This window comes from Colias croceus, chromosome 25 (assembly GCF_905220415.1).
Source record: "Colias croceus chromosome 25, ilColCroc2.1".
NCBI lineage: Eukaryota > Metazoa > Arthropoda > Insecta > Lepidoptera > Pieridae > Colias > Colias croceus.
Window position 1 is genome coordinate 308,161 of NC_059561.1, and position 23,309 is coordinate 331,469.

Below are 23,309 nucleotides of genomic sequence, written 5' to 3' on the forward strand. Positions count from 1 at the left end.
ATTTACAGGAATAATAATTGTAACAGATAACTTACGTTTTATCGTACAGTGTATAGAATGCCTAAGCAAATGTTCGCCGTGAATACTTAAATGGTCATAACTTTTTTATTTACGAACCGATTGACATGAAATAAACACTAAATGTTAAATGAAGATTACCACAATATATTAGTGAAAACGGCATCTTAATCGGATAAGCCGTTTCTGAGATTAGCGTGCACGAACATACAGACAAACAGACAAACAGACAAACCGACAAACAGACAAAAATTTTTTTAACTACAGTTTTGGGTTTGGGATCGATTTAATAATAGCACCTGCTAATTTTTTTTTATATATTTTGATTGTACAGACACGACTTTTCTAGAATTTTATTATATGTATTGATGATGATGATGGTGATATTGATGATAATTTTTTTTTATATATTTTGATTGTACAGACACGACTTTTCTAGAATTTTATTATATGTATTGATGATTGATGATGATGATGATGATTGATGATTTCATTTGCGTAATTTTAATGTTTACTAAATACTCTTTATTATTTTGTAGGATACAGGGGTCAGCTTATGCTACATGATGATTACAATTCGAAAATAAAAAGACTTATTATTATAAACTAGCTTCCGCCCACGACTTTGTACGTGCATCCCCGTTTTTCCCCGTTCCCGCAAGAATTTCGGGAAAACCTTTCTTAGGGGACGCCTTTTTTTGTTTTTTTTTTATAGTAGGGAAATCTTCCAAAGATACCCACGGCCCCCGGGGAAGGAGCCGTGGGTTATGTCGGATTCTTACCGACTAAAACCCCACTGTGTTCCGTCGAGCCGCCTTAATGATGGGGCCGCGGGTATTGATTAGAATTCTTCCGCGACCTCTTAGGGGACGCCTACGTTATGACATCTACCTGCATGCCAAATTTCAGCCCGACACGTCCAGTGGTTTGGGCTGTGCGTTGATAGATCACTATATCAGTCACCTTTGAGTTTTATATATTATATAGATTAAAGTATACAATGAACAGGAAAATCTGTCTGTTTGTTACTGCTAAATAATTTCAACGATTTGGACCAAATTTACCTACATTAAAAAATATATCTGTTGGTTTATTTTTCGTCCTAAACTCACGTTCGAATACCGAAATCTAATATTATACCCTTTTTAACACTCTTTAACTTCATATATTATATCCTTGTTTATATAACAGGGTACATAATTCTTTAGATTCTATTTTAAGCGACTAATAAGCGACATATTAAAATCAAACTTTGTACATTTATCAGGGATCGGTGACCAAAATATAATTTCATGAATTTTATCTTATTGGATACTATATTTATTTTTATTGAATAGTCTTTTTCTAGCTCATGAGACGCGGTCGTGGACCTACGTATGTTCAAATTCACAAATCCTTTACCTTGTCCCACTAAACAGATTGTACCAAATTCTTGGCACTCACGAATCTATTTGCATATGAAAATGTTAACGTATGGGCTGTTAGGCTTAACTAAATTGGAATTAATTATAGGTACCTACTGGTAATTTTAGGGTTTTGTGCACTTAAAAATTATATTGATAATATAAAATGAGTTTAGAGAAAAGCTATTGGATATGCTTTTTGATTTATGAAGTTCTTTTGTGGCATGAGCAGCAAGTGCCTTTGATTACAATAGGAAGAATTGTCTCTTCTTCTATGTTACTTTTTTGTGTGACCTTATAGTATTAAGAACATTATTATCTCTGACAAATTTTAGCAAAAATTATAGCTATTTTAAATTCCGGAAGAAAAACATATCCATTTATTGACATATCGACATTATTTACACATTCACTTATAGACAATTAATTTTTTTACCATTAATTAATTTATAAATTTATAAAGAATAGAAAAAATTCGATCACGAGGCGGGACTCGAACCCGCATCCTTCGCGCCATTCCGGGGCGGATGCCTAACCAACTCAGCCACTCGTGACCCGCCTGAGCAATCGAATTTATTCTATCCTTTCAGTTTTATGTGTCTTAAGGGACACACCGCGCGCCATCTATTGAGATTTTTTAATTAATTTGCCATATTTTTTGCAATACGTCTTTAAACTTTTTCAAAAACTTCAATAAATAAAGGACACAAACAAACTTCTATCACCGTACAATGTAAATCACACAGCATATCAATACAGTAGGCAAAGTATCAAATGTACTATCAACCAAACTATATCACTTATTATTAATGATCAATCGTGTTCACATCAATCTTCAAAATTACCTGTCAATTGCTTGCTACACTTGGGTTTATAATTGCTTTGGTTAACTATATCTAGCCTACAGGGCTATTGGAATAATAGATTGTTAAATTATCTGCTCTTTTGTGAAGTAATTGTTAGGTAACAAGTTTGTGTGAAGAGACCTATATTTTGAATCATGTTTATTTTTGATTGGATATTAATAAATATGTTATAATTATCAAATCATTTCAAATCAAATCATTTATTCATCATCATAAATACAATATACAATACATTATCAATTAGGAGTTTGGTTTACCTATAGATACATAGGTACTTATATCTATATGAGGTGTTCGCAAAAAAATTTGCGTAGTTAGGATAACCAACTGCTATTGATATTTGATGTATATCAGGGTTGCTGTTAACACAAACATTTATTTATTCAATTAGACAGCTTTACCCCCTCTTGTTTCTATATATAATATCATTGCATTTACAACACCTATTTTTGCGTAAAGGAGGAACAATCCTTGTTTACTTCCATACTTTTTAACTCATTATTTAGTCAACTATTAGTTTCAAACAGCTTATGAACCGTCAAAATATAGAAAAAAATATGTTTGGAGGGCAGTTATTTCATGTTAATAATATAAGTAGGAAGTAGGATGTCTAGGTACCCTGCTGTGCGTCCCACAGATCCAATTAGTGTGTCATTCCGTACCTCCAGAACGGCCATTAACTCCAGGAACACCAAATTTGGTACCAAAGCCGCGATAAATAAGTTAATGAACACTCATTATGGCCTAAAGGGGCGATATGAAAGGTACAGCGTCTTGTACAGCTTCATATGGCTTGGTTATTAGCTTAGAAATGATCGGGAATGTGGCGGCATTAATATACAGGACCGGAGTTGAAGGAATAGTTAAGGGCCTTGGAAGACTTACAGAGACTTGAGAATGTGGCTAATTATGCTTCTATGTCAGTTTGTAATTACTATACGAGAATCCTTAATTTAGGTATATAAAGAAAGAAAAAGTCTTCATCAATCAATGATTGATAAATGGTAGCAATCATTATCACAGAAAGCGATTTATCTATAAACGCATAATGGAATACTAATTTTACTTATCTACGATCCAAAATGCTGCTAAATGCTGTTAAAGTCCTATTGCATTGTATAACATAATTAATTAAAACTGGATTTTAGTGTTTTAAATCCGTCCCTGCAAATAACACTACTAGTTTGTTATAACACATGATAAATGCCACGTGCCAGGTAGGTACCTAATGCTTTAATCCTGCTTTTCTATGAATTTATTCTCCTCCAAGTATTCTGTGCGCAAATGTCAATATTCGTATATATCTGTCAACTGTGATATAATAAAGCTGCATCAATGAAGCTACGACCTCAAAAATTATTATGGTACGGGAGCTAGCAACGTTTTAAAAAAAGTCATTTTAGTATAGTTGGGTGTTTGATATACTGTTTCTCTTGCTATTTCGGTTAGAGTCCGGGCTGTCTGGCTGGCCGCATTTTTTAACGCGTAATTTTTAATCTTTTGCCTTTAGATAGAGATCCATCAGACAAACATTTTTTATTGCAAGACGTTTTATTCGTTGTTCAATAAATAAATAAGTGAAATTACATCAACATGAGTCCCCGTGAAGGATCAGTAATCACTGTGTTACTTATACTATAGTACTTAGACCCATGAGGTCTATTTATTTCTGATAATAATATTATGTTAATACAATATGTTTGCTGCTGCATGGATTAAATTATATTATGTAATGTTGAACATTGACAGAGCTTTTCAACGATTAAAAGAAATAGTTTTATTTTAAACCTAAAAAAACATTGTCTGCAATATTAGTACCTAAATTCCTTATAACGTGATAGATTGAGATTTATAATATGCAAACATTAAATTACAGGATGGTATAATGCACTGCTATTCAAACAATAGTTACAATGGTCTAGGTACTGAATAACTTAGGTATTATTTGTTACTAATATGTAGGCAATGTAATAAATAACATACCTTGATAGACCTGTTGGGAGTTGGGACAATGTTGTGTCGCAATGTATTTGATCCGGTCGCGATTGTTGTGGAGTAAACGAGCGACTTTAAATCGCACTCAGGTAGAATAAGCTATTTCATCGCAATACGCAGATGAAATATCTTTTCGCTGTTACGATTCATACCCGTGTTCCACTGCACGTATTGTTATATAACATATATTGGGATAAATCAAGGAGTGTGCTTTTCTTTTATAAGTGGTGTCGCAATACGCAGAGGGATCAATCGAAAATAAGTTTAAGAAGCAGTCCAAATTCCAATACGTATCAATATTACTACTTGTATGAACATTAATTAACTATCTGGTCACTAAGAAGATCCCTATTTTTAATAGAATAATATAGTAAACATATTTTCATTCAAATGAGTAGGTAGCGGTTTTATTTATACAAATATGTATATTTTAAACAATCACTTGTAATAAGACTAATCCTGTCGTGTCCTGGCTCAGTTAAAGCCATAGCATTTTTCGCAACCTGCCACGCGACCTTAATTGCAACTTTCCATGCGACTTTTAATCGCACCACGACTAAAAGTCGCACGTCTGCACTACCCCGGTGACAGACGCGCGATCTCAATCTGAGCGTCACGAAATAAGCATTAGGTTCGATTCTTCGATTACGATGTACAGATGACATTGATATACTGGTCTGATAGTATCTTGCTCGACTGCGGCGACAGAAAGGGGATTATGTTTTGATTCGATTTAATGTATTGTAATTGGGTCAAGGCTGTGTGGTTTGGACGAAGAAAGAATTTAGTGAATGAATGAATTAATTAATAAAAACTTTATTGTACACAGCACACCACATTAAATTGCTGCTAAAAAGAAACAATTTGAATGTATATGTACTGAGAAATCACGTTATTTACGAAAATAATAGGTATGAGGTTAAAAGGTTCCTTATACCTGAAAATTCGATCTTAGCTATAAAGTTTTGTTTTCAAATTATCATTTATAATTTTAACTATTCACTTGTTTTTCACTTAATTACGTGAACAAATGGAATATCATATTTAGAGGTAAAGATTATGTACCTATGATGTTATCATTTATAACGTTTAAATTTTTTGTCTAAATCGCTTAACCGACCAAAAAACGCAACCCGACTATTTTACGTCACAAAAACAAAAATAATGAGACTGAAATGGGTTAATGGGGTATGAAAATTTCTGTCAAGAATGTCTTATCAAATCTGATACAAAGTCGCATATTAAACTTAGTCACCTAATAAAATATAAAAAACACTTATAAACTTTTGATAGGAAATAAGCTTTTAAAGGCAGATATATTGCTTCGACCTTGCTAAGTAGATCAATGTTAACACCTGGCTATCTGATTTATTAGTATTTGCATGTAACAAGCAATTAATGTAATTGCTATAATTAACAGAAATAAATTTCACGATTAAGGTGTACAATTTGTTAATATTTGCTTGTAACAGAGTTGTGACATTTTTGTTGCAACTTTTTACCGACGTAACATAAAAGGATTATCAATGATTAGAAGTTAGAATTCGACATAATATGGTACCTAAGTTTTAAAGTTCTTTCTGTAAACCGGGTTTTTGATGAAAACGTTATTAAAAAAGTTTGTTATAACTGAAATACAGCTTAAAAACTCGTTTTATTAACTTGTAATGTAGTTTTCTATACTAATATTATGAAGAGGAAAACTTTGTTTGTTTGTTTGATTGTAATGAATAGGCTCATAAACTACTGGACCGATTTTGATGAAATTTGGCACAGACAATCTTTAGACCCTGAGAAAGAACATAGGCTACTTTTTATTGCGAAATATGTACCACGGGCGAAGCCGGGGCGGACCGCTAGTAAATAATAAAAGCCTACGAGGTATAGGGTACATTTACTTACTATACTTAATTTGAGAAACCTTTAGGCTATGTTGTGTGTTTGTATAATAAGTAATAACAGATTAACTTGTCAGACGCGCCAAACGACGTGCTATGGGTGTCAGTCTCTGTGTTTATTAATCTGTACCTAATACCTATACATGTTATGTTATAAAAAGGAAGTTTGTAAGTTGGTTAAAGGTTTAGCATATAATTATTTTTATTTTTTTACTTATACGAGCTAACTAACCAGCTACTAGTTAGACGATCTGTTTTTCTTTAAAAGTAACTCACATAAAAAACAGTGCAAAATAATTCGAAATGAATATTGTGGGAAATTACGATCACTTTCTAACGTACTTAAATATATTTTTTCTGTCTCTAAATAGGTATATGTTTTCTGTTATAAAAGTATTGATGTTCATTATTTTTAATCCATATTTATTTTTCCCAAGTACAGACAGAGGTAAAGCTAAGTTATAAAATTGTTGTCTTTGAAAGTGTCCGCATACATGCAATGGGCGTCTTATTTTACTTAATAGAAGTAATTGAAACTTGAAGTAAATTGCTGGTTGTTACCACCAGGGGCGATTTATTATTACCAGAGTAAATATTGATATAGATATCAAGTTAATAATTATAAGTATGAGAGCTAGCTATAAGTTTATCGGAGGTAACATATTTCGGAAAACGTAGGTACTACGAATTCTTAAAAACTAGGTTCGTCGTCGTCGTTGGTTTGTCAATAAAAAGTTAAACTATGGAGCTATTTTTTTTTTTTTGTAAGGTGTTTCTCAATGTTAGCCAGAAGGGCTTTTACATTTTAACGCGGACGCGGGGGTGAACTGAAGGTTCACCCTGGTAGCGACATGCACAAGGGCGTCCCCCCTTGACGGGGATCTCGAACCTCGGCTGGGCTGTCGCTTGAGTGGAGGAGGCCAGAAGGGCCCTAATCGGACGGGGAAATCTAAGTGTGAAATAGGTAATATATATGTAATTTATTTTCAGAGATATTTCAAATGAACACAGGCATAAATGCATACTACGCCCTGTGGTACAACATATTTTTGAAGCATCGAAAATATAACAAATACCGAAAAAGTACTGTGTTCAAACTGTCCTGTCCTTATTAATATAAAAAAGTTAATTTGATTGTTCGTTTGGCAATCCATTTAAAACTAAAGATTAAATTCGTTACTTTTTGACCCTGTCTAATATTATTAAAATTAACTAAATAAAATTTCAATACCCACTTAGGTACTAATCCTATGAAAAACCGTCATCAAAAACGGACGAAGCCATACACCAAGCTAGTTTCACACATTCACACCTATCCCACGATGGCTGATAAGAGTGTCGTGACATCTGACGCCTTGACACGTCACGAGAGACACAACATTATAATTACATATAACATGACTTTGAAATTTACCTTTAGCAAGTGTTATATTACATATTTCTTCACTATACACCTATTTATTATTATTATTAACTCACTTTGCAGCGTGGTGAATATACAGCCTATACGCTCATAGGAGGCTCGTATCCCAATTCCCAGCAGTGGGAACGTACCTTTATGAGCTGATCATAATGATATGCCTATTATAAGTCTTCCGTCATGTTTCCATACAATGTTCCATATGTACAGTACGGATAGGTATAAGTTATAACTTACGTAGTAAATATTTACATTAGTAAAGGTATGTGTAACTTTATGAAGATGCCGTAATTGAGCTCATTTCATTGTGGAAAGATCCTATGTTGCTTCTTGAATGCTGAAACAACACCCCCGATCAACTTCTCGACAAAACACACGCAATAATCAGTTAATTTCGCACTACAAATAACAAAGAAACTTATTAAACTTATAAGCAAACTCATTGAGCTATTATTACTACGTAGTTACGTACCTATCTCAATAAGCAAACTTCGAGAATTTTATAAACTTATTTTTAAAATTTGAATTTGGAATCGTTGTAAGCCATCTTGATGCTAAGGTTTGTAAACTGATATATAAGTTTGTTAATAAATTCAAATCAAGTCTAATGGAAATTGTAATAAACATTATGATTATAAAATTAACGATAATGTTAATGTTATTAGAACAAAAAATATATATGTCACATTAGGCTATCACATAAATCGTTTCGACATAAAATTATAATCATTCACGGATCCCGCCCGCGCGCCTGTCAACTGCAATTTTGACAGCGCACTGACAGCTGTCACCTGTCACCCATTTGACAGCGCGGGTAATTAACGTTCCGCGGTTTTTCTTATCCGATGTGAATGTGCTCATTAATATGTTAAATGTTTTCATGTAAATAAAAAATAAAAAAAAATAAAAATAGCCTTTATTACTGATAACATCATTACATTACAATACATTATACATTACATATAATTTCTATCTCTCTTGTAATAAATAATTTTCAATATATTACAATGCCATTCATATTTATTTTAATACAATCAGTTTCATGCACATTTAGCAATTTCATTTTTAATTTCAATTATGATAAGATTACATGCACTTTTAATCATTAATAACAATATTTAATTAAATAATATAAATATAAATTAGATTCATTTTACATCGGTCATACATCGGTAACTTAATTATCAGTTTGCCTTTTGGCATAGGCCTCCCCTAGGCTTTTCCATCTATCTCTATTTGTGGCTTCTCTTTGCCATGTTGTTCCAGCTACCTTCCTAATATCAAAAATGTTTTCATGTACGATGTCTAAAATTAATTGGTTTGTTGTATAATTATTAAAGAACCTGATTGCTAATTTTATGTGAACGGATTTTTTTAAGTATTAGTAATATATAATAATATATCAATTCAATCATGACACTTACTTAATATTACTTTTACTTTCTATATATTATAGAGAATAAATTCATCAACAGTCTGGTAACTATTCGAATTGAACAAAAAAAAAAAAACATAACGCGGGTAAGTCAAAAACTTATGCTGGCTGTATGACAAAGTTTTTTAAGAAACATAAATGTGTTCGATTTGCATTTGAATTTTTATCACAATCTGAAATTAGTCGTGAGTAAATTATTTATATTTGTTAATTAAATAATGTATTGTACTTAGCGTTGAATATTTAAATTTTAAGATTAATATATTTATTTTAGATCCTTATAATATGTAGACAATATAGTTTTGAATTTTAACCAATAAGTTTAGAAATAACTATGCAAGTAATGTAACTACCTACTATTACGTATCGACATCGTGTTTATTAATTTTGGAATAATTTATGAAATTATTTCTTGTTTCAAAACTTTTTTATTGTTATAAAAAATATTGCAAGTGTACATGAATAGTAAAATTCTTTTGGAGTTACTAGGGCATTTGATGATTTTCTATGCTTAAAATTACTATTGTTTTTGTTCCAGGACTTTTTGGACAGAATCTTTCGACTTTTCGACGTGGATGGGAATGATTATTTGGTGCAGGAGGATTGGATAGAATTCTTGAAGGCAAGATTAACGTAAGTATTGTTAGTATTACATGGTAACTAGAATATTTGAATTTTAATTACCTAAGAATAATTACAAGTTTACTTTGAAAATCGTTCGTATGGTTCGCAGAATTTTACATACCTACGTAGCTAAACATTAAAACTTTTTGTATAATAATAAAAGTTTTCATTGCAATATATTTTTGAAAAAAAAAAACATAATAATTAGCATATAGGTACGATACGAATAGAAAAATTAAATCTAAACCCTAGATATTAGAGGAAATTACTTTAATGTTTTCTCGATACATTACATTACCTTTTTAATATATTTTTTTAAATATTTATTCCAGAGATGAAAAACAATTGGATTTCGTAGAACAAGTGGAGAGCGTGGCGTATGTGCTGTGTGGTGATGAGGTGATCACACCTGAAGCTTTTAAGCTTATCTTGAAGAATAAAGTTGTAAGTATACTTTCTGAACTTATTTTTGTATGAATACTTTAATTATAATATGTGTGTGAGTCTGTTTGTTCATCTTTCGCGTTATTTCGTGTTTATTTATGTCAATGCGTCAAAAATGTTTTCGAAAAACCGCTCGGATATTTGTGTTAGATAGCGAATTGAAGCTTCCTAACTAATGTAATTTAAGTAGTAAAAGATATTAGGTACTATATTTTTTATCTGGCTGGCTGCAGATTATTAACCAACTTCAAAAAAAAGGAGGAGGTTATCAATTTGACCGGTATGTTTTTTTATGTATGTACACCGATTACTCCGAGGTTTCTGAACCGATTTACGTGATTCTTTTTTTGTTCGATGCGGGATGGTGTCGAATTGGTCCCATAAAAATTTTATTCGGATAGGCCCAGTAGTTTTTATTTTATGAGCATTTTTGTCTGTATTTGTAAATGTTGCAAGTGCAAGTTTGAAGTCGGTTGTTTTTAACGCAGTTATCACTTGTAGGATGATGTATACTCGATTTAGTTGAAAATTGACAAGCAAATAGCTGAAGTAAATACTTAATTAACATATTTTGAGTTATTTTATTTCTTTCGACTGATTGTTACCTACCTAGATATATTTATATACTTATTTCAATCAATTTTTCTCTCGTCTTTTTAGTTTATACAATTATTTTTCATCTTCACTCATAATGCAAAAGTGTTGAGTAATTATTTTAAATGGAATATTTTAATTTTTCAGGTAACAAAGAAGTTCTTACGCGTAGTTGACACGGATGGTGACGGGTGGGCGACCGCTGAAGATATCATGGATTTCCTATCCGCTGTTACTACTAACAGGTATTTATTTTTACGGAAAAAACTATTTTTAAAACTGTTTTTAAGTTACGTATATTCCGATTTTTACTTTTTGTTGTTGTTGTTTTGTACGCAATTTAGGCAAAAGTTTTCAAAATACTTTTTTACTTATTTGTACTATAATAATAAATAAGAGATGTTTTAGCAAATTTTGTACGGTCGCTAAAAAAGAGCACGTGTGCCGAGCACACGTGTCAGAAGTGAAACTTCTTTGGCAAGATTCAACCAAAATCGTCGCGATACTCAATGACGTGACGATATTGCCATGACGCGATCTTGAAATTTTACTCTCAATGCACCCAAAGAAGTTTCACTTAAAAAAATATTGAATCTTAGAATTTATCAGTTTTGACTTTTGCTATTCCAAAAAATTAATTTGCATGACTTGAATTAAAATTAAAATTAATTTGAATTAATTTTAATGTCATTGCATTAATATTCTGAAACAGTCACACATACAATCAAAATGGAACTTTAGTATATTATGTATATCATTTATTGGATCTTTTTCTTTCCATGTACAAGACAGTTACGTTATTGTAACATTTTCGCTCGATTCATTTTTTATTCAAAAATAATGCATTTTTAAGGATTATTACATTTTTTTAAAGATTTAAAAATATAAGTTACTATCCAATCCCAAGAAAACCTTAAAACTTATAAAGCTAGATCAATTCAAATACCTATTTCAATCAAATCAAATATTATTTATATTTGATTTGATTTGATTTGATTTCAGACCTAGAGCAGGCATAGACAAGCCAAGTGTAGATAGACTCGAGAAATTATTCCGCGACACAGTGGGAGATGGGAAAGAGATAACAAGAGAACAATTCCAGAAGATTGTTGTTTCTAAGAACGTGCGGTCGCTAAAAAAGAGCACGTGTGCCGAGCACACGTGTCAGAAGTGAAACTTCTTTGGCAAGATTCAACCAAAATCGTCGCGATACTCAATGACGTGACGATATTGCCATGACGCGATCTTGAAATTTTACTCTCAATGCACCCAAAGAAGTTTCACTTAAAAAAATATTGAATCTTAGAATTTATCAGTTTTGACTTTTGCTATTCCAAAAAATTAATTTGCATGACTTGAATTAAAATTAAAATTAATTTGAATTAATTTTAATGACATTGCATTAATATTCTGAAACAGTCACACATACAATCAAAATGGAACTTTAGTATATTATGTATATCATTTATTGGATCTTTTTCTTTCCATGTACAAGACAGTTACGTTATTGTAACATTTTCGCTCGATTCATTTTTTATTCAAAAATAATGCATTTTTAAGGATTATTACATTTTTTTAAAGATTTAAAAATATAAGTTACTATCCAATCCCAAGAAAACCTTAAAACTTATAAAGCTAGATCAATTCAAATACCTATTTCAATCAAATCAAATATTATTTATATTTGATTTGATTTGATTTGATTTCAGACCTAGAGCAGGCATAGACAAGCCAAGTGTAGATAGACTCGAGAAATTATTCCGCGACACAGTGGGAGATGGGAAAGAGATAACAAGAGAACAATTCCAGAAGATTGTTGTTTCTAAGAACGTGAGTATTTATCGATACTTACTGTATTTTTTATTTCACTTCAAAAACAATGTAGTTATTCTTGATTTTCAACAATATTGTAGCAATCTGTAGCCATATTACTTAGTTACCTACTTACAGTATTTCTTATTTCATCACTACATAGTATAAAACAAAGTCGCTTTTTCTGTCCCTATGTCCCTTTGTATGCTTATCTTTAAAACTACGCAACGGATTTTGATGCGGTTTTTTTTTATAGATACAGTGATTAAAGAGGAAGGTTTTAGTATATATCTTTTATTAGGTTTTAGACAAAGCGGGCGAAGCCGCGGGCGTTAAACTAGTAATTTATAATTTTCAACAACAATCATATCCTATCCTACTAAAATTGTCCGTATTTAAGCAAAAAGGAACCAACCAGCAAACACGCACTTCTGAGATATCAAAGGATTTACAAAAACATTTGCAGCTCTGTTAGATGAAGTAAAATTAATATTTATTTTATTTAAATTCATTGATAAATTACTTATTTAAGTATGTGTATATAAATTTGTTCTGAATACTCTTAAACTTTCTAGATAATTAAGAAAATGTGCATATGGTTCCTTTTAACATTTATCAATTGATAGGTTTTCTCTTATACAAAAAAGAACCACAACCCAGGGATTTAATGATATAAATGAAACTATGTATTTATAATATCGTAATAAAGCTTTTATTAAAAAGATATACAAAATAATACATATAGAGGGCGTTTATTCGACGTTATCATCAAATTGGATTTCGAAATCCACCGTGTCTAGTCCATCTATGTGGTCTTCTATTGCATCATCACTAATAAGATTGTTATAAAAACTCTGTGCATATTGTGGAATGAGATGTAATATGGCCTGAATATCGCTTGAAGGTGAAGAAAGCTTCTCCAGAGGCATCGACGTATAAGGTTCTTCGTTATCTTCTGTAATAAAAAGAAAAAAGCTGTTGTAGGTACATGCGCCATGTACAAAAAACTGGCTAAGTGCGAGTCAGACTCGCGCAACGAAGAGTTCCGTACCATTATCTACAAAAACGGCAAAAAAATCACGGTTTATTGTATGGAAGCCTCTTAAATATTTATTTTATTCTGTTTTTTAGTATTTGTTGTTACAGCGGCATCAGAAATACATCATCTATGAAAATTTCTACTGTCTAACTATCACAGTTCATGAGACAGAGGGACAGACGGACAGCGGAGTCTTAGTAATAGGTGCTCGTTTTACCTTTTGGGTACGGAACCCTAAAAGTCACACGCAAAAGTGACCAAACCTAGCAAAAAATTAAATAAACTTGTTAAAATTTTCAATTTCGCGGGCTAGGGCCTTATTCCGGTCAAAACAGTGGCAGCGCGACTTTTAAAATCAAACACATAATTATATGCGCTGAATGTACTGTACTGAATCTGAATCTAAACGTATTTTACCAAAATAGTAGGTAGATATCTAGATCATCGACAGTTGTTTTTAAAACAGGGTTTAGTAGTTTCATCTCACAATGACAGATGAATCGTAACAAAATGACTTAATAATTCGACTCGCCTTCGTGAACAACAACAATGTCGTTAAAATACGTAAATCCACACAGGATTCCTCTTGTACTTACTAATTAAACTATCTTTTTAAAATCACTCCACAATCGGGAATGAATCAAAAGTGGATAAAGCGTACATACCTGCATCTCATAGATTTAATAAGTACTTACTTAAATGCATTAAATAAAACTACTTACCCGTTGTATCTTCATTGTTCATCTCCAATGCTTTTCTTTCCAATTGAAAAAAGAAAGAAAAGAAATCATTTATTTGACTCCACAATAATAACAAACACAATTGACACAGAATACAATAATTAAAATTAAAGCAACACAACATGAAAAAAAACAATACAAGTACAATAAATGAAAGAGTAAAATAAAATAAAATGAAGCCGAAAAGTGGAGCCAAGTCGGGTAGCCACTCAGCATAAGTTGCAACATAGTTGCAACGCTGATTTTCAGTGGCCCCTCTCTGAAGCGATTGGAGCGGCAGTACGTTCATAGATAGATATATATATTATATACATATTTAAATATATATTTACATATTATAAGCTTATTGAAGAAAATACATAATTATAATAATTTAACTTAATATTAATGGATAAATGTTAAGGTTTAAATAAAAATAATAATACATATAGTAATGGACAGATAGATAGTATACCTACATAATATAAAAAAATATGTGTAAAACCTAATGACAGTGAAGAACCATCACACAACTAAGGTTGGAATAAATTGTTAAATAATTAAATAAATTTATACAATTGCTTCCTTATTTATTTATTACTAAACATTTTCACATTTAATTTTAAAGATAATTAACAAAAACAATAGAACTTACTTCGCGGAGAAAAAAAACGGCCGTCACGTATTCGAAATACTTCGCTGAATGCCACCTATATTGACAGATGTTCGACGTTTTACTTTAAAAATTGGAGTTTTGCACTTTGAGCTATTTAAGACGTAATGAAATACGTTGTTTAAAGATGAGAAGCATTCTGCATTGTGCACAAGTCAAGGCATTTGGTACCGTATAGCGATGATTGGTTTCAGGATGTTTTACAATATTTATTTATGCATGACAGAACCGAATGCTTGTGGTTTTATTTTGCAATAAAAAATTACAATTAAATTATTAATTTATTTTACGCATAACCATACCACAGAAACCTGGTTCCATTTTGTGTAATAAAAATAATTGTTATTAATAGAAATATGTGTAATGTATAATGGTACCAAGTATCTGCGGATCTGTTTTGTATATAATGACATGATAGTAATATCGTTTATTTGTTTGAACAAAGCAGTCCCGTGGTGCTGTGGTTCGGTTTTGCTTCATATGTATTATTCGTTGTTGCTGGTGGTTCATTTCTGCTTTTAGTATACCTTGTTTCCAAGGTAAAATTCATGTGGTTCTTGTTTGTATAAGAATTTAGACCACTTTTAAATGAGTATTCTTCAAGAAACGGAAAAAAGCAAATTTGTCGAGTGGTTCCATTTTGCATAAATACGGACAATTATAAATGCGAAAGTTTGTGCGGATGTGTGTGTTTGTTACTCTTTCACGCAAATACCACTGCACCGATTACAATGAAATTTAGCACACATATAGAGGGTAACTTGGATTAACACATATGATAAGTTTTATCCCGGAAATCCCACGGGAACGGGAACTATGCGGGTTTTCCTTTGAATACGCGGTCGAAGCCGCGGGTGGAAATCTATTACTTCATAACCAATCTTCTCAATTCGTTCGTTCGTTTGTTTCCTCCATTTAAATTTTTTCCAATTCTCATTTGATTGAAATTGATCATTTGAAAGAAATTAGTGTTTTGATAAAGAATAATTACATGAATTATAATTTTTATCAACGTTATAGCCATTTTTCACGGAACGCGTGTTCCAAATATTCGACGAAGATAATTCTGGAACAATATCACAACATGAGTTCATAGCAGCAGTACATCGGTTCGGCAGACAGGCGCCGGAGGAGAAGATTCGATTCCTGTTCAAAGTTTATGATCTGGATGGTGAGAATATTTAATATTTAGTTTTTTCTACTAATATAAATGCGAAAGTTTATATGTTTGTTTGTTGAACGATGTAACGCGGCCATTTTTGAATTTTATATTTATTTTTCTAACATGCAAATGCTTCACAAAAAATGAATTTATAGTTATAAAGTAATTGAATGCTTGGTTACACCACATTTTACTAATTATAGTTAAGAATAATGTAAAATTTAACAGTAAAACTTTGCACCAACCCTTAACATTAAGGCCCTTCAACAGGCGATGGTCTTATCCAACACCGTGAGCTCCTTCACGTAATGCGCGCTTGTATGCACGAGAACGGCATGCGCTTTAGTTCCCAACAGTTGCTCGAACTGACGGCCGCGTTGTTTGATGACGCGGGGGGGAGTGAGCGGGGGGCTATTACCTGTGAGGATTTGAGGGATCAGCTGATGAGGCACCCGGGACTGATTGATAACCTGTCTATTAGGTAAGGAAAAACACACACAATTGACCACACACAAACATTGTTAAACATTGTAACATTGTTGAAATTCATAGCATTCTAGCTGCACCACACTCTGATGCAGCTAGAATGTTCATCTTTAAATTTAAAATATAGTTAATATAGTTTGGTAAGTGTTTTATATGTTTACAAGGTACGATGGGATTGGCATCGTCCTTTAGGACAAAAATCCCTAATAAAAAAAAGATAAAAAAAAAATTGTTGAAATTATTAAATAAACAACTGTGATACGAATAACATTACATAAAAAAAACTATATACTATATGCATTGGTATATGCATATATAACTATATGCATTGGTCTCATCACAAAACAATTTAAACACAGTGTAACTTTAAACCAGGGATCTGTTACCTTAATAGTTCTGAGTGAAATACGACAAAACCAGATTAAAGAGAACCCGCGCTTAAAGATAAACCCTGTCTTAAGTTTTTTGTGGTAAGACAGTATAATATATTAACTCATATTATCCAATATCTCCCCAGTATCGACCGCTGGCTAGTCCCCCCCAGCCCGCCCCCCACCGCTCCACTTTCAACCCGTCTCCTCACACTGTGGCCGCACCAACTCACACTCGCGTACATCCGCAACAACTTCGCACTGGTCGGCTATTTGCTCGCGTTCTTCTGTGTCAACTTCGCACTGTTTGTAGCAAGGATTGTGGAGTATTGGGATAGTAATGTGTTCGTTATTTTCGCGAGGGCGTGTGGTGAGTTGTTTTTTGTATATGATAAATAATATTAAGTATTGTTATTGATAAATATTCATATGTACTCGTATCTATTCGTATAAAGTTCTTATTATGTTGAAAATTACATCTGCTGCTTTGTTTTATACAGGAGGTTGAAATATATAAAATAAAATCCGGTTCTCTTACACTTTACCTAGTTAGATTATACCATAATTATTACATTTTTCTGAACAATTTTTTTACATTATCTGTAAACGAAATTATTTTTACATCGTTTCAAAATCGATCGAATCGATCATAGGGCCACAGTAAGGCGAAAACTGCTGGTTCAAAACCTATCTCACAATAGAAATTATCTTTTTTAAATTTCAAATATTAAAAATTTATTGCCTAATCCGTTTAATTTAATTTTAGATTTTAAATGTATTTCGTTTTTTTTTTCTCTTTAACTGTTAAGTATTTAAGAATTGTAATTAATGTTTTCCTGAATAAATGAATAATTAAATAAATAAATAATCTAAAAAACAAATATTTCCCCCAGGCCAATGCCTAAACTTCACGTGCAGCTGGCTCCTAGTCCTAATGCTCCGCCGTTCCCTCACCGCACTTCGTTCCCGCGGTTTCGCGGCGTTCCTACCGATAGACCACCACGTGTACTTGCACAAGCTCACCGGCGTCGTGGTCGTGGGGTACAGTGTGCTGCACACTGCCATGCACCTGTGTAACTTTGGTGAGTGTGAGTTGTGAGCTTATGATATGAGTTTGTGGGTTGTGAGTTTGTGAGTTTGTGGGTTGCGAGTGTGTGAGTTGTGAGTGTATGGGTTATGAGTTTGTGGTTGTGTGAGTCGTGAGTGTGTGAGTCGCGAGTTTTTGAATTGTGTGTGAGTTGTGAGTTTGTGAGTTGTGAGTTTATGGGTTGTGAGTTTGTGAATTGTGAGTGTATGAGTTGTGTGGGTTGTGAGTGTATGGGTTGTGAGTTTGTGAGTTGGGAGTGTGTGGGTTGGGAGTGTGTGAGTTGTGAGTTTATGGGTTGTGATTTTGTGAATTGTAAATTGTGCGTGTGTGAGTTGTGAGTTTGTGAGTTGGGAGTGTGTGGGTTGGGAGTCTGTGAGTTGTGAGTGTATGGGTTGTGAGTTTGTGAGTTGTGAATTGGGAGTGTGTGAGTTTTGAGTGTGGGTTTGTATTTGCGTGAGTTTTAATTTAAATGAGTTTATAATGTAATTTTGTTGGGTATTTTTGTCGGTTTAGTGAGTATTTGTAAGTAAAATCGCGCTGGTGCACGTCAATATAATATTTTTGTGTTAACTTCACAGGCCTAATAGTAGTAAACGACCCGCACCTAAACGCCCATAACTACACAACATGGGAGTGGCTCGGTTCCACAAAGCCGGGTTTATTCGGTCTAGTGCCGGGTGCAGCAAACCCGACGGGATTGGCGCTGTGTGTTATATTGCTCGTGCTGGCCACGTGTAGTAGAGCTGCTGTGAGACGGGGCGGGTGTTTCGAGGTAAGGAAGACTTTGGAAATAGTTTGTTATTATGAGCTATGCTGTATTTTTGGTATATTGATTTTGTGGCTTTTGTAAGGAAAAAAATATATTGTTTCTCTGTGGTTCGAGGTTCTCAATTATCCATATCTGCTGAGCATTTTTACGTTTTTGCCAGCTTGTGGTTTCACCCGATTTTTAAAAATTTTCCGCTTTTACAACATTTTTCATTGTTGCTGTACTCATATTGGTCTCTATACTCATCTCGATAAATTAATTATTATCTGTCCAGCTTAAACATTACATTTCGTACCAGTAATTCCAGAGATTTGCAGTACAAACTGCCTACAAATATTTAGAATAGAAATTAATTCAATCACGATTCAGGATATCTTCCATCATTCACTGTACTATCACAGTATTACAATATTATTGGTACTATGGCTTACTGTATGTGTACAAATCTTTGTACAAATATTTATAAGCATGTTATTGCTATAAAACTAAAAATGACTACTAAATAAATTCCAGATCTTCTACTTCACGCACTTGCTGTACATCCCGTTCTGGACCTTACTCATCATACACGCGCCCAACTACTGGAAGTGGTTCATCGCTCCTGGCACTATATATGTTATTGAGAGGATATTGAGACTGAGTTGGACGATGTGAGTGCAAATAATTATGGAATGGATTTCATCCAGGGAAAAGTTAATAGAAATAGTGACAAATTTCCAAAATTTGAAAAGTTGCAACATTTAATAGTTATTGTAATTGCATTCTTTATTTTATTTAATGGTATCACCAGTTCATCTCAAATCATCTTTGGTTTTGTTTTTACACAATAACAGGTATATTAAGTATATTGTGATCGAATGCACTATTTAAATAGCTTTAGCTGATCGCTATAATTACAACCTATTATAGCTAGGCTAATTTTTTATTATAATACCTACACTGCCGATTGCTTTTTGTTTATTGGAGTATTATTGGAGCTATAAAATTGTACATATAAAAACTACATATCCTACTGCTAGATGCCATTACAGCCGCATTGCCGTACATGCAAGTTGCAGTGTGATGTATTTATCTCTATTGGTAACCAAACCCCGTCACCATGGTAACCAACTTGCGCTAGATACAAGCGCACTTGATTGGTAAACAAACCCCGTTACCATGGCAACCGCTTTCCTCCACCAACAGGTCAGAGCGTGGCAAGACGTACATAGCGTCCGGCGTGTTGCTCCCGTCCCGCGTGACGCAGCTGGTGGTGCGCCGCCCGCCGCTGTTCCAGTTCCGCGCGGGCGACTACGTGTTCGTGTGCGTGCCGGCCGTCGCGCGCTACGAGTGGCACCCCTTCACCGTCAGCAGCGCGCCCGAGCAGGACGGTCTGACATACACACACACGAGCTATTCATGTACAAACACACACACACACACATTCATACACACACGAGCTATTCATGTACAAACACACACACACACACATTCATACACACACGAGCTATTCATGTACAAACACACACACACACACATTCATACACACACGAGCTATTCATGTACAAACACACACACACATACACATTCATACACACACGAGCTATTCACGTACAAAAACACACACATACACATTCATACACTCACGAGCTATTCACATACAAACACACACACACACACACATACACATTCATACACACACAAGCTATTGAAAGAATTACGAAAGAAAGAACGGATGCGAAAAGCTTGACGGCATAGAACATTAGTGAGAAAAGCAGCAATGCTATACGTCCCCCCGCGAAGTAAAGCCTTACGGCCATCCCGCGGGGATATAGACGGGAGAAAGAGGGTTGTTTTAGTCGGTATGGACCATGAGACCATGATCGAGACCGACATACCAGGTCGCAGATCTTGACCTGAGATACTTAACAGTATTTTTTCCCTCTATAATAAAAAAAAACACACGAGCTATTCATGTACAAACACACACACACATACACATTCATACATGTCATATTATATAACATGCATAAACGCACAAGAATACAAATGAAAACACACAACAGCAACATGGTACAATACACACACGAGTGAGTGTGTAAACAAACTTGCAAACCTGTGCGGGTGCACACAACCTGGCACGCGCCACAATACGAAGCAATACGTAAAAAAAGTATGTTGCAATAAGTGGCAGCACACATCATTACGTGGCAACACGTAGCAACACACAACAATACGTAATAACACGTTACAACACGTAGCAACACGTAACAATACGTAATAACACCCGGCAACACGCAATATCAGGCATAAGCGCTCAGACCCACATTAAATACCTCATATTTACATACGCATATTTACTTAAACTGTATACTATAAGTTTTTAGAAATAGCTAAGGATTGAAAAATCAGCCCTTAAAGTATACTAACTACTACTATAACGTTTAAAATAAACACTCGCCATATTAAAAAATTAAATAAACACTCACCATAATATAATAAATAATAATAAAATACTATTCGATACAGATTACATCTGGCTACACATCCGCGGTGTTGGCGAGTGGACCAACCGTCTCTACTCATACTTCGAGCAGGAACAGATGCGCTTACAGGGACACACGTGAGTTGGAGTGTGAGTGTGAGTGAGTGAGTGTGAGTGAGTGTGAGTGATTGAGTAAAGTGTGAGTGTGCGTGAGTGTGTGAGTTTAACTTTGCGATTTATTTAGTGTGTAAGTGAGTGATAATATGAGATAACAAACAACAAAATAATGATGTTAAAATTTATTGTTGGTTTATGATTTGTATTGGACTTAATTTATTGTTGTATTTGTTTTTGCCTACATTGTCTTTGAATTCTTCTAATATTTTTAGTCTTCAATTTCGTATCGGGTAATTTGACTGTAATTATTCAGCCATACTTTTGAAGATTATTCCATCATTAATTTAAATTCGAAATATCCATTTTCAACAACTTTCCAGGAAATATAGTTTATACTTTGAATTGTTACCTCTTGATGTAACAGCATTTTATATGTAGGTAGTTAATGTTTTTTAAAGAAACACATAATTCACTAGTTCCACTTTTATTTCGATTTTTACTACAAAAAGCTACGTAGGTAGTAGTTAAAAAATCTTAACTATTTCCAGAAAATGCCGAACCAACTCCACACAGAGCGGCAAAAGCAATCGCAAAGGTTCGAACGATGTTCGTGATGTTTCTCCATTGGCGTTTGATAATGATGCATTCTGTTGTGACGATGGTAACGGGTTCAAAGGTTTGTATGTTTGTTGGTGGGTATATCGGGAATGTAATTTTTAGGATAGGAGTAAAATATTGGAAATTAATATGTTTTTTTGGAATGCTAGTGGGATTTGTTTTTGTTTTCACATTTTGATTTGATAATTGAATAGGTGTTTTTTATTTAAATTCGATGAATCAAGATGTGTTTTTATGGCCTATGTGTTTTAAGATAACTTCATTTAAATTGTAGCTTAGACAAAACAGCAAAAATTAAGAAGTGAAAATTTCGCATCAGAAGTCAGAACAAACGTCGAAAAAATTTTATAAGAAAAAATATTAACTTTAAATTGACTTCAAGATTTTTTTATGAAAATTATAATTAAAAAATTTCACAGCATTATCTCCGATGCAAAACCCACGTCCAAGCTTTTTGTCGCCTTTGAAGGTGATAGAGAAATCTAACTCGATGCCCGATGTCTTCAATAATGTTCAGAATAAACTGAAAACTAATACGTAAGTGCTACTTTAAGTAATGCCAGTAATATAATATAAAATGTATAGTACAAAGTAGTGAAGTAAAGTTTTTTAGAGTTTTAAACATTGTAGTAAGTATTAATGATAGATAATGTTCAAAGCAATTTTTTATGTAACCACATCAATTTAAAATTTTTTGTCATTTTAACTGTTCTATAATTGTTTTGTTGCAATTCGTTTCGATTCGTAAAATTTAAAATGAAGATTTTAAATATGTGTTTATTTGACATGGTGTTCCATTTCTGTTTCCATTACTAATTTATTTTCATTTGTACATTCCTTCCATTTTCCATTCTTTATTCCTCATTCTTCATTCACCATTCTTCGTTCCCCGTTCTTCATTCCCCATTCTTCATTCTCCATTCTTCATTCCCCATTCTTCATTCTCCATTTTTCATTCCTCATTTCCCATTCTTTATTCTCCATTCTTCATTCCCCATCCTTCATTCCCCATTCTTCATTCACCATGTGTGTATTTATACAGGGTGTAATCAAGTGTGCACAGGTGATTATTTATCTGGGAGCGTTTAATGTAACATTTTTGGATATTTCTCGTTTTATTTTTAAAAAATTATTTTGGCAATTTTACTCATCAGGTTAAGTACTTTCGATATCCGTTTAAAGTTTTTTGATATCTGCAATAGTTACGGAATAATCGCTTGTGCACACTTAATGATTACACCCTGTATAAGTATATGGAGAAGAGAAGAACCAGCAAGAAACTACATACTTGCTCT

At 33.2% G+C, this 23,309-nt stretch overlaps 1 protein-coding gene across 1 annotated transcript in view; it reads left to right on the forward strand.

Moving 5' to 3' along the window:
- Nucleotides 1-23,309, forward strand: part of LOC123703319 (NADPH oxidase 5-like) — a 58,053-nt gene that overhangs the window by 28,549 nt on the left and 6,195 nt on the right. The window contains exons 3-16 of the mRNA XM_045651279.1: nt 9,574-9,668; nt 9,992-10,103; nt 10,845-10,942; nt 11,700-11,820; nt 15,961-16,111; nt 16,373-16,583; nt 17,106-17,329; nt 17,853-18,041; nt 18,625-18,818; nt 19,329-19,465; nt 20,001-20,185; nt 21,324-21,417; nt 21,945-22,072; nt 22,434-22,551. Of these exons, the coding sequence (XP_045507235.1) occupies nt 9,574-9,668; nt 9,992-10,103; nt 10,845-10,942; nt 11,700-11,820; nt 15,961-16,111; nt 16,373-16,583; nt 17,106-17,329; nt 17,853-18,041; nt 18,625-18,818; nt 19,329-19,465; nt 20,001-20,185; nt 21,324-21,417; nt 21,945-22,072; nt 22,434-22,551 (2,057 nt within the window). The remainder of the gene's footprint in view (nt 1-9,573; nt 9,669-9,991; nt 10,104-10,844; nt 10,943-11,699; nt 11,821-15,960; nt 16,112-16,372; nt 16,584-17,105; nt 17,330-17,852; nt 18,042-18,624; nt 18,819-19,328; nt 19,466-20,000; nt 20,186-21,323; nt 21,418-21,944; nt 22,073-22,433; nt 22,552-23,309) is intronic.